The sequence below is a fragment of the Podarcis bocagei genome, assembly GCF_964188305.1.
Source record: "Podarcis bocagei genome assembly, chromosome: 12".
NCBI lineage: Eukaryota > Metazoa > Chordata > Lepidosauria > Squamata > Lacertidae > Podarcis > Podarcis bocagei.
The window spans coordinates 56,783,086-56,800,728 of record NC_138137.1 but is presented as its reverse complement, the minus strand read 5'-3'; the positions used below and the strand labels follow the sequence as shown (position 1 = coordinate 56,800,728).

The 17,643-nt window shown below is 46.5% G+C and overlaps 1 protein-coding gene across 3 annotated transcripts in view; it reads left to right on the top strand.

Moving 5' to 3' along the window:
* Positions 1-17,643, top strand: part of ALS2CL (ALS2 C-terminal like) — an 85,726-nt gene that overhangs the window by 30,023 nt on the left and 38,060 nt on the right. For all 3 annotated transcript variants that reach the window (XM_081163524.1, XM_081163523.1, XM_081163522.1), the window contains exons 2-8: positions 949-1,057; positions 1,375-1,552; positions 2,853-2,918; positions 3,785-3,950; positions 10,483-10,608; positions 11,966-12,085; positions 16,988-17,055. In XM_081163524.1, the coding sequence (XP_081019650.1) occupies positions 952-1,057; positions 1,375-1,552; positions 2,853-2,918; positions 3,785-3,950; positions 10,483-10,608; positions 11,966-12,085; positions 16,988-17,055 (830 nt within the window). In that variant the 5' untranslated portion in view covers positions 949-951. The remainder of the gene's footprint in view (positions 1-948; positions 1,058-1,374; positions 1,553-2,852; positions 2,919-3,784; positions 3,951-10,482; positions 10,609-11,965; positions 12,086-16,987; positions 17,056-17,643) is intronic.

The window sequence follows — 17,643 nt, the reverse complement described above, 5'->3', positions numbered from 1 at the left end:
GAAAATATGAAGGCCCCCCCTTCCTCAACTCCTTGGGCAGTTATCTTTCCACAAGGGCCGACATTGATGCCGAAATCCATCATCACCTGACCCAGGCATAGGCAAACTTGACCTGCCAGATGTTTTGGGACTACAATTCCCATCATTCCTGACCACTGGTCCTGTTAGCTAGGGATCATGGGAGTTGTAGTCCCAAAACATCTGGAGGGCCAAGTTTGCCTATGCCTGGCCTGAGCTCTGCGAGTGCAGCTTTCTCCTGATTGAAGTGCAGAGTGTTTGAGGACTGGGATGTTCACAGGAAAACCAAAAGGCTTGTTTACAAAGCTATTGCACTATCAACCTTACTGTGTGCTTGTGAAACGTGGACCACTTATAAACGCCGTCTCCAACTCCTTGAAAGATTCCATCAACCATGTCTCTGAAAAATGGAGGTTTCTGCAATGCGCAATGAGGATTCGTGAATGTTATACAACGTTAACTTAAGTGCCCGATGCAGATTATGCTGAGTTCTTTTATTGCTCCGAACCCTGCTGGAATCTTGTATACAGTGGTACCTCAGGTTACATACACTTCAGGTTACATACGCTTCAGGTTACAGACTCCGCTAACCCAGAAATAGTACCTTGGGTTAAGAACTTTGCTTCAGGATGAGAACAGAAATTGCACGGCAGCAGTGGGAGGCCCCATTAGCTAAAGTGGTGCTTCAGGTTAAGAACAGTTTTAGGTTAAGAACGGACCTCCAGAACGAATTAAGTACTTAACCTGAGGTACCACTGTATATGCCAATAAAGATTTGCTAATTTGATTTGTTCAACGTGGTTCAGGCTACTTGGGTTGGGATGGGGCTTCATAAACGGCAAGCTGGGTAGCTGGTTTTTATTCTCATTTTGCAGCTCCGGTCTAATTTGGAGTCTTTTGTGTTCTCCCCTATTTCCTGATCCCTGGCAGGACATGAGCATCACAGACGTCGCTGCCTCACTGCTTAGGACGGAGGATTCCTTCTCTGCCTGCCTTGCTCGGATCAACAGCGTCGTCCTCCAGCCCCTCCTGCAGTCAGGTGAGCGGCGTGGGCTTCCTGGCCTTGAAATTTCACACTCTGTGCCAGGGGCGAAGGAAGGCTCTCCGGCACCCAGTGCGGTGTGTCGAGGGGCGGGGCAATCTGCCCAGCAGCACACACACAGCGCCACTACCTACTGTTTGAAATGCATCTCTGGGTTATTTGTGGGGCATAGGAATTTGTTTATTTCCCCCAAAAAAATAGTCCCGGCCCCCCACAAGGTCTGAGGGACAGTGGACCAGCCCCCTGCTGGAAAAGTTTGCTGACCCCTGATTTAACGTTTGCTCCTTGCCCTACCTTCCCCGCTTGCGCCGAAGGGTCTTTTGAGAACGCGAAGCTTTTGGAGGAGCTGAACGACCGCTTCCAAGTCATCTGGGACCTGACGGAGGAGAGCTACAGAACTCTGAAGCAAACCTTCGGCGTGTCAGAATCCGTCAGCATCCAAGACCTGTACCTGGCCCAGAAATCCCACTTGTTCCTTGACGCTTACATCCAGTGAGTACAACCGCAAACCCGTGGAGGCAGCGTGGCGTAGTGGTTAGAGCACAGCTTTCCAAACTTTTCCTGTTGGCGACGCACTTTTTAGACGTGCGTCAATTTGTGACGCAGTAATTCAGTTTGGCTAGCAAACCGGTTGCCTGCCTGCTCTCTTTCCAGCCCGGGGAGGAGCACAAGGAGTGTTTGTGCGACTACACACTGCAGCCGACACACTAATGTTTCATGACACAGAGTTTGGAAAGCTTTGGGTTAAGAGTGATGGACTAGGACCTGTGAGACCAGGGCGGATTTATACTTTTCTTTATAAAAGAGGTAATTTTAAGATGATTAAGAAGAGAAATACCAATTTGCTGACACAATTTTGGGAATGGGGATGCATGAAGGGGGGTGGGGGGAAGTCAGGGAACAAGGTTAGGAAAGTAGGATTTTCTGAAATTATACATGTTTTTGTCTTTTGTCTTTTTTGTGTGTATTTGTCTTTATAAAAGGTGAAAAACTAATAAAAATTTCTATTAAAAAAAAGAGACCAGGGCGGATTTAGTTTTGATGAGGCCCTTAGCTACTGAAGGTAAAAGGGCCCTTTATAAGTCCAGCTGTCCTTTGTCAACAACAAACTGTCACTGGTTTTTGTGTTGAATATACTGTATGCTATATGGTAATTTATGGACCTAATAGGTATCTAAAGCCATTTGCACATAACAAAATACATATTTTATCAAAATAACTTTTACTATTGCCAAATGCCCATGTGTTTGCATTATTAAGTTTGCTATGAATAAAAATCATTTTAAGTAAGAGCTCAATAATTATTTCACTAAAGTGGTACCTCGGGTTAAGAACTTAATTCATTCTGGAGGTCCGTTCTTAACCTGAAATAGTTCTTAACCTGAAGCACCACTTTAGCTAATGGGGCCTCTCGCTGCTGCTGACGCACGATTTCTGTTCTCATCCTGAAGCAAAGTTCTTAACCCGAGGTACTATTTCTGGGTTAGCAGAGTGTGTAACCTGAAGCGTCTGTAACCTGACGCGTATGTAACCCGAGGTACCACTGTATTAAAATACTTCTTCTTCATTGTATTTCACTATTAATATACTTCTTCATTGCATTTCAGTTTGACAATTACTTTGATAAAATACATGTTTTGTTATGTGCAAATGGGTTTAGATACCTGTTAGCTTGCCCTGACCTTCCCATCAAACTTTCGTAAAAGAGCATTGCAAAACATCTGCAACGTTGCTTCAGTCCCGGGGAGCTCAGACACGCAGCCTAATGCTTGTCCGGATTTATTTTAAACAGGTACTTCTCCACTTTCGCCAGTTGTGTCGTGACCCAAGTCTTTGACCATGCTGCCAGGAATAAAAGGTGGGTGTGGCTTGTAGCGTGCTTGAAGACCCTGCAGGATCAGGCCAGTGGCCTATCTGGTCCAGCTTCCAGTATTGGAGCCTCAGCTTCAGGATCTGTCCTTCCAGTGAGCACTCAGGGCTGATTTCCTTCAGAATGGAGAGGTTTGATCTTCTTGCAGTCCATGGGACTCTCAAGAGTCTCCTCCAGCACCAGAATTCAAAAGCATCCATTCTTCAGCGATCAGCCTTCTTTATGGTCCAGCTCTCACTTCCATACATCACTACTGGGAAAACCAGAGCTTTAACTATACGGGCCTTTGTTGGCAAGGTGATGTCTCTGCTTTTTAAGATGCTGTCTAGGTTTGTCATTGCTTTTCTCCCAAGAAGCAGGCGTCTTATTCCCTCATAAAAGATAAGACACGACACAGTCTTCTATAAAAGTATAAAAAGGTTTACTCACACATCATTCTGTTCACAGTTGGATCCCAGAAGGCAGACTTAGCTTAGAAAAGTAACATACACCTGGAAACTATCTCATAAGGAGACAGTCCCTTTGTCCTCTCTTGGCTGGAGGCCAAGAGAGCATCTTTGGCTAAGTAGATGTTGCTTCTTCAATGCATGTAGTCAAAGAGAGAGAGATGGGTGCCCTGCCCTTTGCTTTTGTCGTTACCTGCACAGGTGAGGCCACGCCCACCTCTAGTCACCTGCAGAGGAAGTCTGTCCCAGCCCAGAAGGACACAGGAAGTTTATCTGCTGGCTGGACAAACCTTCCTCCCCATGCGTAAACATGTTCACTCTAGGAATGTTGTACTTGACTGCTCTTGTGTTTCACATCCCACACCGCTCACAGCTTGTTTCTGTCTTGCCAACTCTGAATTGTTGCAGTGATTTCTGGAAGAGCCACAAGCCGTCGCTGCAGCAGTTCCTCGCCGACTTCTCCCCGGGGACGTCCATCGCTGTCGCTCTCCACACTGTGCTTCACAAGCCCTTCTGGGAGCATCTCCAGAAGTACAGCCTGGTCTTCTCCCAGCTCAAGGAACTTCCTGGCCAGGTAGAGGATTCCTGTACACCTTCCAGTAGGCAGCGTTGCATAGTGATTAGAGCGCTGGGACCTAGGATTCAGGGGACCTGGGTTCGCACCCCCAACTTGCCCCTGAAGCTCACTGGGTGAGCTTGGCTCGGTCACCACCTCTCAGCCTTACCCACCTCACAGAATCAGCGTTGTGGTTTGGGGGATTAATTGAGGAGGGGGAGAACCGCATCGCATCACCTTGAGCTCCTTGGAGGAAATGCAAGAATAAATAAATAAAGGATATATAAAAATAATTAAAAATAAGCTGTTAGACTTGTCTGTGCAGATTATTTTATTTTATTTTGGTAACGTAACTTGAGGTACCACTGTATTTGTAAAGAAACTGCCAAGTGGTTTACATAACATACATTTTTTTGGACAGAAACCAGAAGTTAAAAACGATGTGGCCTAAGAGAAATCATAATATGAATAATACAAGAAGTTAGAAATAGTAGTAAAAAACTAAATTGCATTTAGCTTATGCATCCGGGGTAAGCTTGCCAAAACAGAAAAGGTTTCAGCATGTGCTGGGAAATAGTATAGCGAAGGTGCCTAATGTCAATGGGCAGGGAGTTCCACAGGGTAAAACATTGATTCCTTGTAAGTGTGGAATGGACATTATGTGTTCAGATAGGTTGCAATTTTATGCATGGTGCCAAAAGTGGAGGACTGGTGGTAGGTGTTGGGAAACTGCCAGGGAGATAACGTCCATCTGAGCCCCCAAGCTGGAGTTCTGGACGTCCATCGGCCTCCCGTAGTCACGCAGATCCAACAGTTAGGGGCACAAAGCCTTAGAAATTCCTAGCCACATTCCTAGGCTGGGTGCACCCTCTTTCAGCAGAAAGCACAGTCAAAAGCTTGCACCGCAGAAGAGCAGAAGAGCATAATTTACAGACTTTATTAGAACATGAACAGAAGAAAAGAAAACACGTCCATTCTGTCAGCGTCTCTGAGCCGACTGAAATCGAAAGGAATATCAGAACAAAAACATCCTGTGATCAGGACATGCGCAGACTCTGTGACTCCCCAAAGCCTGCTCCCTTTTAAGGTGGAACGGAAATATCCTAACATCCTCCCCCTTTCCGTGTAACCTGTTGTACCTGTGGTTCACCCAATTGCAACCTTTGTACATAAACCTTAAGTTGTTCTCTGTTAACAACCTTAGACAACAGATCAGCAGGAATTTCATTTCCTGGCATGTAGGACACCTGAATCAGTCCTTTCTGAATACACTCTCTTGCACGATGTAGCTTAATCTGCAAGTACTTGGTTCTCTGCTTGCAACTCTCCGAGTTCAGCAAAGCCAAACAAGATCTATTGTCTTGATACACTTGTATAGGACATTTCACAGAAACCCTGATGTCCTTAAACAGTTGCATCAACCATTCACAATCCATGAGTGAAAATGACAGAGCATTGAGTTCTGCTTCACAGGAACTTAGGCTCACTGTTGTTTGCTTCTTGCACAACCAGTCAAACAGGCAGTGGTTGTACATGTAGCATACTCCAGAAGTGCTTGTACCATCCGTGGTGTCACTTCCAAAACTTGCATCTGCAAAGATTTCAAGACCTCCAGTCTTCTGACTGGTGAACCTCAGCCTGTAGTGCATAGTCCCTTTCAAATAGCGAGCTATGCGCTTCAGAGCTTTCCAATCCTGAACCGTAGGATTGTTGGCATGTCTGCTAAGCAGATTACAGCTTACAGCTATGTCAGGTCTTGAACATCTGGCAATGAAATTCAGCTTGCCTAGAATGCATCTGTATAGCGTTGTGTCAGAAAACGCTTCAGCAGTACTGTCTACCTGGTAACCTGTCACCATCGGTGTGTCTGCTGGGTTTGCATCAACCAAATTCAACCTGGTTAACACATCAGCAATTTTCTGTGTTTGGTGTACCAGAAAATTACCTGCTTGGTCCTTCTCCACCTGCAGAGAAAGATAGTTGGATACCTCACCAAGATCCTTCATGTCAAAGTGCTCCTTCAGCTGAGCTAGGGTGCTTTGGTAAAAAGCCTGATTCTTCCAAAACATCAGAAGATCATCAACAAAACATAAACAATACAGTTTGTTTTGCCCCTCCTCCTTGACAAACACACATGGATCAGCTTTGCCCTGGTGAAAACCTAGAGAAAGCAATGTCTCAGTGAGTTTTGTGTTCCAACACCTGGCACTCTGCTTGAGACCATATAAGGATTTCCGCAGTTTACAGACCATTCCCTTCTGTATCTGCATCCCATCAGGTGGAAGCATGAACAGCTCCTCCCCCAAAATCCCGTACAAAAAAGCTGTATTAATGTCATGATGGGTAACATGCAGTTTCTCCTCCGCAGCGATCTTGAGCATCAGCCGAATGCTCTCATATTTGACTGTGGGAGAATAGGTCTCGTGGTAATCCTGTCCTGGTACCTGTGAAAAACCTCTGGCAACCAATCTGGCTTTGTGTCTGACTACCTTGCCATTCTGGTCTGTCTTGGCCTTGAAGACCCATTTGCTGCCAACCAGTCTCATTCCTGGGACTACCGGTACCAATTCCCAAGTTTGGTTCCTGTTCAAGGAATCAACTTCAGCCTTCATGGCATTAAGCCAAGGCTCAGCATCTTTAGAGGTTAACTCCTGAACCTCTTTGAAGCTTGAAGGTTCCCATACCTTCTCTGAGCTACTAAGAACAGCAGTTGCTGTCTTAGCAAACTCATCAGCATACCTCTTTGGAGGTCTGCCCTTGGTCGCCCTTTCAGATCTGCGTACTAGACGCAAGTCTTCTGGACTCATCTCCTCTTTCTTAGGAGAATAGTGACCAATGGTGAACAGTGGTTCTTCCAGTTCATTGTCAGACGCATCAGATGGTCTGACTGAGGCCTTTGCGCTCTGGTAGTCTGCTGTGTCATCACTGTCACTGACACCAGCAGCAGCAGCAGCAGCGCCGCCCACTGAACTGGAATCCGAACTCTGATCATCATCATCATCATCATCCTCATCATCATCATCCTCATCCTCATCATCATCAGCAGCAGCTTTCTCATCTTTAGCTGCTTGCTTGACATCACCTTCATCCTCCTCTGGGTAACTCTGGAAAATTCCCACATTTTCCCCCCACTTAGGATTGTACTCAACACTCCTTGTGAACTTAATGGACTTAGAGTCAGTCATCCATACCCTGTATGCACCTTTTTCGTACCCCATGAACAAACCATGTGCTCCACGCTTCCCAAGCTTGTTGGTTTGTTGTGTGCGTACCCACATGTCCGAACCAAAAATTCTCATGTGTTTGGTGTTGGGTTTCTTGCCAAACATCTTCTCATAGGGGGTACAACCAATGGGTGATGACAATCTGCGATTATAACTGTAAACCAAATTCCCCAAAGCCTCCCCCCAAAACTTATCAGGGAGATTGGCATCATGCAACAAGGTCTTGATTCCTTGCAGCAATGTTTGATTTGCTCTCTCCGCAAGACCATTCATCCATGGCGATCTGGGCGTTGACATGTCATGCTGGATTCCCTTCTCAGTCAGGAAAGCTTCAAACTGCTGAGAAGTAAACTCCCCGCCCCGATCAGTAAAAAAACAAGAAATACGTTTACCGTGCACATTTTCCAACCAAGCACAGAATGCCTTAAACTTTGGAAACGCTTGCGATTTCTGTTCGAGCAAAAACACATGAATGAACCTCGAAAAAGAATCAATCAGAATCATGAAGTACCTTGCTCCTCCTATAGAGGGCGCAAGTGGACCAACCAGGTCCGCATGCACTAGCTGGTAGGGTTTGGAAGCCTGCCTGCTAGACTCCTTGCCTTTTGGGGCAACCTTCACCTTGTTCTCTGCACAAGATACACATTTCATGTGAAATTTACAGGGTTTGATGTTCAAACCCTCAACCACCTCTGGCATCTTGGCCAGTGCCTTCCAAGAGAGGTGACAAAACCTTCGATGCGCATCATGAATGCAACCTGCATGAAGAACTTTGTTAGTTTGTGCAACACAACAAGAATCAGCATTATTCACAACAGCAGTGTCATCATAAGTTATATGGAACAAACCATCCATAAACTTTGCATGCAAATAGTCCTCTTTGCCTTTACTGATGACACAGACGCTCCTCTTGAAGGAAATCTGAAAACCACGCCCAGTAAGCTGTGGGACACTCAACAAGTTGCTCGCAGCTCCTGGAACATAAAGTACATTACTGATGGTAGTGTGCAGACTTGCAAGTTTCACAGTCCCTTCTCCAGCAATTTGCAACGTCCTTCCATCAGCCAGGTGGATCTCACCTTCCTGAGGCTTGAAGGAGATAAAGAGATGCCTGTCCTTGGAAACGTGGCGGGTGGCACCTGAATCCACAATAAACCTGCCTTTGGCTGTTGGAGCAGTCTTTACAGCAAGCAAACCCTTGTTTTGCAGCTTGCCCCCCTGCTCCTGGCCAGCAGACTTGCCTTTAGCCTTTGGTGAAGCTGTGCCAGCAAGCAAAACCTTGCTTTCCACTGGCGTGGGCTTTTGCAGCTTGCCCCCCTGCTTCTGGTCAGCAGACGTGCCTGTAGCCCTTTGGTGAAGCTGTGCCAGCAAACAACGCTTTGTTTTTCCCTTGCGCGGGCTCTTCACCCTCCCTCTGCTCCTGGCCATCTGCAGGTGTCTGCCTGTGGCTCTGTTTACCTTTGCCTTTCCGGCCTCTGCAAAGGCGATGGCCTTGGTTCCCATGAGAAACAGAGCTCTCAGCTGCCGACTCCTTGGCTCCCCCTGGAGGCTGGAATGCTGCCTGGGATGACGTGACGGTCAGCTCCCCCTGCAGCTTGCAACCGGTGCCCTCAGCATCCCTGCAATCACCCGCATTCTGGGAAACAGCTAGGACTTCCGATGCAGTCAAACTCTGGGCTGGGATTATTGGCTTGTGAGCTTTCATTAAAGCAGTCCACATTGCACGTGCAGTGGTGTTGCCAGCCAGCGTCTTAATTTCCTCAAGAGATACGGATAGGACTATTACGTCCATCGCTCTCGAATCATGCGATTTCCATCTCTCTGTCAGAGGAACTGGGGGGGCTTCAGAAATGACATGCCATACCCCAAACTGACGCAGCAAAGTCTCACACCATTTTGCCCAGGTTTCATAATTCTGCCCATCCAACTTAGGACACTGAGCAGTTTCTGAGGTCTGTAAGAGATCCATCTCAGCCTTTTACTTGAGCCATGAGCCCTATGCCTTCAAAGACTCCTTATCTTGGCAGCTCATTAATCACGAACTCTCTTTGGCGCAGCTCCCAGGCCAATTAAGCCTTGCCGGAGTTCAAAGACTCCTTGCCGAGGTAAAACAGGAAAACGTCCCTTCCTTTCGCTTTCCCCACATACCTCAAACGCAGTCTGTTGCAGCTTTACTCTCCTGTAGGTGCCGTGAATCTGGGCCCGAAACCTTGTTGGGAAACTGCCAGGGAGATAACGTCCATCTGAGCCCCCAAGCCGGAGTTCTGGACGTCCATCGGCCTCCCGTAGTCACGCAGATCCAACAGTTAGGGGCACAAAGCCTTAGAAATTCCTAGCCACATTCCTAGGCTGGGTGCACCCTCTTTCAGCAGAAAGCACAGTCAAAAGCTTGCACCGCAGAAGAGCAGAAGAGCATAATTTACAGACTTTATTAGGACATGAACAGAACAAAAGAAAACACGTCCATTCTGTCAGTGTCTCTGAGCCGACTGAAATCGAAAGGAATATCAGAACAAAAACATCCTGTGATCAGGACATGCGCAGACTCTGTGACTCCCCAAAGCCTGCTCCCTTTTAAGGTGGAACGGAAATATCCTAACAGTAGGATGTCTCCTAACAATTCTCAACGTCCTTCCTGAGCTAGATTCCCAAGGATTTTTGTGCGGTAGGAGTTATATGCTACTGTGATGGGATGATGAGCTGCTTGTGTGTAAAATCGTAGTCCCTCAGAGTTTGTGCAAATCCACAAACCTCTGTCTGTGACAGAGCTCCTCGAACATGTCTGCTCTAGTCACTTGCAGATTCTGACAGTGGTTGCTTTCGGAATCGTTTCCAGCATAAAAGCTCCTTAACGGAAACACGTCTTCTGGACTCACGGCGTGACAGCTTCCGGCGAGGAGTGGGTCTCCCTATGGGAGCTTCAGACACCCCCCCCCACTGTTCTCGCTTGACATGTCCCTGAGCCCTCCCTCTTGCTCGCTTTCCCTCAGAGATCCACCTCTCCCCCTGCTGGTTCCTGCTTTGGCTGCTGAGTCTCTCTCAGCCTCCGTGAGACTTTCCACCAGAGACTCACCTCTCCCCCTGCTGGTCCCTGCTTCAGCTGCTGAGTCCCTCCCAGCCTCCGTGAGCCCTTTCCCCACCTGTTCCTCCGATGGCAGTTCCCTGACAGCTACTATGCAAACAAAACGACAATAATATAATACAATATAATAAATAAATAACATCCACTTTTCTGGTGGCGTAGATCTGCCTTTTGGTGACTTAAAAAAAGAAAGGAAAGATTTCTGAAGATCTATGTTGTTGTTGTTTTTATCCCCATCTAACAGAACCTGGTTAAAGAAGTGAGCGAATCTGCCGAAGGGTTTGCAAAGCTTCACTTGTTCATTTGTCAAGCTTTGGATGAAGCCAACCTCACCCGGAACCTCTGGAAGTCCCTGGGCCACAAGTTCACGGTGTGTCACAGAGGGGAAACGGTTGGGAGAGGTCTAAGGGCTCCCCTGGAGGGACGCGGGTGGCACTGTGGGTTAAACCACAAAGCCTAGGACTTGCCGATCGGAAGGTCGGCGGTTCGAATCCCCACGACGGGGTGAGCTCCCGTTGCTCGGTCCCTGCTCCTGCCAACCTAGCAGTTCGAAAGCACGTCAAAGTGCAAGTAGATAAATAGGTTTATCTGGCGGGAAGGTAAACGGCGTTTCCGTGCGCTGCTCTGGTTCGCCAGAAGCGGCTTAGTCATTCTGGACACATGACCTGGAAGCTGTATGCCGGCTCCCTTGGCCAATAAAGGGGGGGGCGCTCGCACTCTCAGCTCTCTGCCCCTACCTGGCTCACTCACTCTCTCTCACTGCAGTGCTGGCTGTGCAAATCCGATCCGAGCCGCTGGGTCGCCTCCCACTGTGGAGGGGGGGGGGTGCCAGGCGTGCGGTGCGGAGAGAGAGCGAGGGACTATCTGGGGGAGGGACAGTGCAGCGGCCGCCCAGCGCAGCGCTGAGCGCGGGAGAGAACCACACCAGACCAGACCAGGCAGCAGCAAGGAGAAGCTGGCAGCGGCTGCAGGTTAGGGGTTAGGGAGCGCAAATTACTTGCCTTGCCCCGGGTTAGGGGGCGCAAATTACTTGCCTTGCCCCGGGTGCTGACAACCCACGCTACGCCACTGGATGTGGCCCTAAGCTACTGAAGGTAATGGGGCCCTTTATATGTCCAGCTGTCCTTTGTCAACAAAAAATTGTCGCTGTTTCTTGAGTTGAATATATGCTGCATGGTAATTTATGGACGTCATAGGTATCTCAAGCCATTTGCACATAACAAAATATGTATTTTATCAAAGTACAGAGGTACCTCAGGTTACATACGCTTCAGGTTAGAGACTTCACTAACCCAGAAATTGTGCTTCAGGTTAAGAACTTTGCTTCAGGATGAGAACAGAAATCGGGCTCCAGCGGCACGGCAGCAGCAGGAGGCCCCATTAGCTAAAGTGGTGCTTCAGGTTAAGAACAGTTTCAGGTTAAGTACGGACCTCCGGAACGAATTAAGTACTTAACCCGAGGTACCACTGTAATTGTTGAACTGAAATACAATGAAGAAGTATATTAATACAGTGGTACTTCTGGTTAAGTACTTAACAGGTAGGGCGTTCCAAAGGGCAGGTGCCACTACCAAGAAACCCCTCTGCCTGGTTCCCTGAAACTTCTCTCAATGAGAGGACCGCCAGAAGGCCCTTGAAGCTGGACTTCTGTGTCCGGGCTTGACGATGGGGGTGGAGACGCTCCTTCAAGTATACTGTGCAATGATGAAATAACTCTGTTCTTCCAGGATGTTCTTTGCGTTCCTGAGAGGAGGCTGCTGGAAGACAGCCGGAATCTTGCCCTCTATCCCAGCACAGGAAGATCTGACCGGGTTCTGCTCTTCAATGACGTCCTTGTGCTGATTCAAGTAAGGAGTCCAGATGCACTTTGACCTGTGCCAAAAATTGCTGCCGTGTGGAGCGTTCCCAATTCAGGATTCAAGCCGTTCCATCCCCTTACCTTCTCCTCAGTGGCGTAGCGTGGGTTGTCAGCACCCGGGGCAAGGCAAGTAATTTGCGCCCCCTAACCCGTGGATTTGCGCCCCCTAACCCATGGATTGGCGCCCCCTAACCCTAACCCCCAGATGTTGCACCCGGTGCGGCCGGCCCCCCCCTGCACCCCCCACGCTACGCCACTGCTTCTCCTCCCTCTGTTTTTCCATTGTCTCCCAGTCAGAATTCTGAAGCCACTGGTCATCGCCAGTGGTTTGGTGCCCTCCTTCGCCTTAATGTTGTTTTTCCTGAAGCTTTTTGCCCTCCTAGAAACCTGAGTGAGATTCTTCCTGTGCTTATGTGGCGCTGTTTCCTCTCTGTTAGGGTTCGCACCCACAACTGGAACGTTGGAAATGGAGGGAACAATGGCCCCAGGCGTGGGGAATCTTTGGGCCCCCAGATGTTCCTGAACTACAGCTCCCATCATCCCTGGCCATTGACCATGTTTGTTGGTGCTGATGGGAGTTATAGTTCAGCAACTACTACTACTTTTTTTTGAATTTTTTATTGGTTTTTTCACAAATATTTAAGCACACAAACAGATAAACACATAAACAAATAAACAAACATAAATCGTAGCCTTTTTGAGCCTTAATCTAATTAACATTGTTAAGTGACTTCCTCGTATCCCCATGGTTGGGTTTCAATGGATATCATTTTAACGGTTTTGTAATTCAGTATTCTGATAAAATTTACTTAATCGCTTAACATCTTTCTTTCTAACCAATTCAGTATTCAACATATTGAATCATCACGTATTGCCTATTTAAATCCTAAGCCTATCCGGTATTTGCAGGTTTCCCCCCTAATTAATTTAACTTAACATATTTAACTAAATAGTCGAATTTCATCCATTCTTTTTTAATATATATATATATATATATATATATATATATATATATATATATATATATGCTTTCGTAGATTTTCACGGGTACAGGAATGCAGGTTTTGGTGTCTTCGGGTGTCTTCCCGTGTAAGAGTTGGGGTGTCTAGGCGACGTTTCGACGAGGTCTCACTCGTCATCTTCAGGCTGGTGCTTTCGGCTTCTTGTTACTGGAACAGAGCAGGATCTCAGTGTTTGAGTTCCTATAAATACTGTTGAGGGGTGTGGTGTATAGCCTCCAACGTTCTGGGCAGAGAGGAAGTTCCCAGGTTAGTGTGCCTATTCTTCTTTTGTTCATTAATTACTTGAGGGATATCTTGAGTGATTTCTTGAGTGATATTCTGAGTACCACTTAGGAGGGTCATTAGGTGTGGATTAGTTGCTAAAGCTTTCGTGTCTTGACCTCTTGAGCTTGTGAAGAGTTTTTCTGAGAAGATGGCTGTACTGCACTTAGTTGTGCTCTGGCTTGGCTTCGTGTATAGGGGCGAGCTGTGGTTTTGTGCCCTGTGCCAGCCAGATCTGTGTAGGGATTGCAGGGGGGTGCAGCATCCGGAGGTGCCACTATGGTTTGGCTACTGGATGGTGTCTGTAATTTATCTGTGGAGGGGGTCTGGGTTTGGGTCCTTCCTTATATCAAGGGCACTACAGATAAAATTAGCAAAATCCTCCATAAACACAATATCAAAACAGCCTTTTGCACCAACCAAAAAATAGCCAATATCCTCAGAAACCCCAAAGATAAAATCCAGTTAGAAAACCAAGGGGTCTATGAAATACCCTGCAAAGTCTGCCCAGCCACGTACATTGGACAAACAAACAGACGAATAAATGCACGTATCGCAGAACACAAGAATGCCGTCAAAAAAGAAGAAAAAACTTCCTCTCTTTACCAACACATGAAAGAAACAGGACACGAAATTAATTTTGCAGATTCCAAATTGCTCTTTAACATGGAACATCACCACAAGAGAATAATCATGGAAGCCATCGAGATAGAGAAACACCCTCACAACATGAACAAGCGTGACGACACGTCCCGCCTGCCAGACATCTGGAAATTAGCCCTCCCCACAAAAACCGACACCAGAACCAGAGGCACACAGAACGCCATCTCCAATCAACCACACCAGACCCAAACCCAGACCCCCTCCACAGATAAATTACAGACACCATCCAGTAGCCAAACCATAGTGGCACCTCCGGATGCTGCACCCCCCTGCAATCCCTACACAGATCTGGCTGGCACAGGGCACAAAACCACAGCTCGCCCCTATACACGAAGCCAAGCCAGAGCACAACTAAGTGCAGTACAGCCATCTTCTCAGAAAAACTCTTCACAAGCTCAAGAGGTCAAGACACGAAAGCTTTAGCAACTAATCCACACCTAATGACCCTCCTAAGTGGTACTCAGAATATCACTCAAGAAATCACTCAAGATATCCCTCAAGTAATTAATGAACAAAAGAAGAATAGGCACACTAACCTGGGAACTTCCTCTCTGCCCAGAACGTTGGAGGCTATACACCACACCCCTCAACAGTATTTATAGGAACTCAAACACTGAGATCCTGCTCTGTTCCAGTAACAAGAAGCCGAAAGCACCAGCCTGAAGATGACGAGTGAGACCTCGTCGAAACGTCGCCTAGACACCCCAACTCTTACACGGGAAGACACCCGAAGACACCAAAACCTGCATATATATATATATATATATATATATATATATATATATATATATATATATATATATATAAAACTTTTCAGAGGGTATACAAAAAAAGCAAAAAACAAAAATACAAAAATAAAAACACATGTAATTTCATTCACTTATTTTCTTTTAACTTCTTTCTCGGACCTCCTCATACCTCCCCTTTTTGTATTCCAATTCAAATTATTCATTCAGCAAATCCTCACCCTTAATTTTCACTTAATTTTACACCTTTCTTTCTCCCCCCCCCCAATTATCTTAATCATTACAGCTGGTAACCACTTAACTTCTTTTTATCCAACATCATTCTAACATTCGCTAATTTTATAATATTTCCCAAGATAGTCCTTAAATTTCTTCCAATCTTCTTCCGCCGTCTCTCTTCCCTGGTCTCGGATTCTGCCAGTCATTTCTGCCAGTCCCATGTAGTCTATCACCTTCATCTGCCATTCTTCCAAGGTGGGTAGATCTTGTGTCTTCCAAGAATTTCGTCCATTCTTCCTGATACTCCTCCTCCTCCTGGTCACGGACTCTTCCAGTCAGGTTGGCTAGCTCCAAGAATTCCATCATTCTTCCACTGTTGGTACTTCCTGCGTTTTATAGTTCAGCAAACTCTACAGGGCCAAAGATCCTTTACAATGGGATTCTTCCTTTGCATTCACCGCGTTCTGCTGTACTGTTTGCAGGGCATCTAGGTGGAATTCCAATTTCTCATTGAATTGGAAGATCATTTGCTCCAACACTCTGCAATGCAGGAATCTCAGCTTAAAAGGATCCCTGATAGACAGTCATCCATCTTCTGGTTAAAAACCTCCAAGGAACCTCTCGAGGGAGACTGTTCCACCAATTGTGATGTTATCTTGAGTATCCAGCAGAGCTCCTGGAACAAATTGCCCGTGGTTCAACACACAACAACAGCTTTCCCTCGCGTTATTATTATTTATTAAATTTATAAAGCGCCCTTGACGTTGCTGAGGGCGTGTTGAAGAACTGATGCTTTAAATCTCTTTGGCCTTTCGCCTCATCGAGACCAACGCTGTGCAACATTTTGCTCTTGCGGTTCCCCCCCTTATTGTTTATTTCTTTATTGATATTTTTGACAAAGGAATAACCATACATAAATAAGAATAAAAATGTGCACCCCGCCACAGAGACCATTCCATTGTAACTATCCAACCTCCCAAAATTTCAACACCTATTGCGATGGTTTGATCGCTTTCCGTTTTAGCAGTACAAATTCCACATCTCCTCAAAATCATTTCTTAATGGCACATGTTGATTTATCATTAGTAGCTATATCCCACACCTCTTTATGCCATTCTTCCATTTTATATACTGCTTGCCCCTTCTGCCTCCTAGCTATCATAATTTGTGCAGCTGTCAATAAATTTGTGGGGGACACGGGTGGCACTGTGGGTTAAACCCAAGAGCCTAGGACTTCCCAATCAGAAGGTCGGCGGTTCGAATCCCCGCAACGGGGTGAGTTCCTGTTGCTCGGTCTCTGCTCTTGCCAACCTAGCAGTTCAAAAGTAGATAAATAGGTACCGTTCCAGCGGGAAGGTAAGCAGCGTTTCCGTGTGCTGCTCTGGTTCGCCAGAAGCGGCTTAGTCATGCTGGCCACATGACCCGGAAGCTGTACTCCGGCTCCCTCGGCCAGTAAAGCGAGATGAGCGCCGCAACCCCAGAATCGGTCACGACTGGACCTAATGGTCAGGGGTCCCTTTACCCCCCCCCAATAAATTTGTGAGGAAGTCGTCACTTTCCCCCCACCTCCGCAATGAAAAATATTTCAACATTTTCTTTCTTTTTTATATACATTTTTATTGATTTTTAACATGTCTTTTCCAACAGTCATTTAACATACTTTATTATCTTATACAGTATTTTGGACTTCCATCAACAACTTCTGAAGCTTTTCCATTCTTAATCACTTATTCTGCCTTTCTTAATTTCTCTATTACTTTTAATTATCATTAACTAATAATTATTTTCATTGTCTTCCTTGCAATATTTTGCATAGTCCTCCTTACAGAACTTCTTGCAATCCTACTAGCGTAATCTGTTTTTTACAATTACTTTTCTAATAGTTCAGATATTTACTCCAGTCCTCTAAAAATCTCTGGTCCCACAGGTTTCGAATCCTTCCTGTTAATTTATCTAATTCTGCATTTCAACGTTTTCTAGGGGAACACCTTCCAGAGTTTTGACCTGAAGCTCACCTGGGTGGATGCAACTTTCAAGGAAACAGGAAAGTAAGTGGACTTCCTCCGTGTTAAGTTGTGGGTGAACATATCAGACGACACAGCGATTCTTCAAACAGCTCTTGTTTATTCACAGGCCAGGACTGAACTGAACTGAAGGGTTCAGTCAGCCTGCTTATATAGAGCTCCAGTACAATGTAACTGTAACAACTTTCTGTAACTATCCAATCACTGAACATCGCTTTCAATCCCTTATTTGCATAACTAACTACAGTATCCCCCTGCTGGCCCAGGGTGAGAACTTCAGTACATAACACCCCAAGCCACAATGGCTCTGCCTTCGCTCTCAGAGGCAGAAATGCTTCCGAATTGCAGTTGCCGGGAATCGCAGGTGAACAGAGTGCTCTCGCACTCGTGTCCAGCTTGCAGGCTTCCCAAAGGCATGTGGTTGGCCGCTGTGAGATCAGGATTCTGTACTAAGTGGGCCACGGGCCTGATCCAGAAGGCGCTTCTTGTGTTCTGCTGGTGACAAATTGTTTACAGTGGGCGCTTGGGTTGTGAATGTGATCCGTGTGGGAGGCACGTTCACAACACTCAGCGCCGCATCTGCGCACGCGCAGGTCATGATTTGGCGCTTCT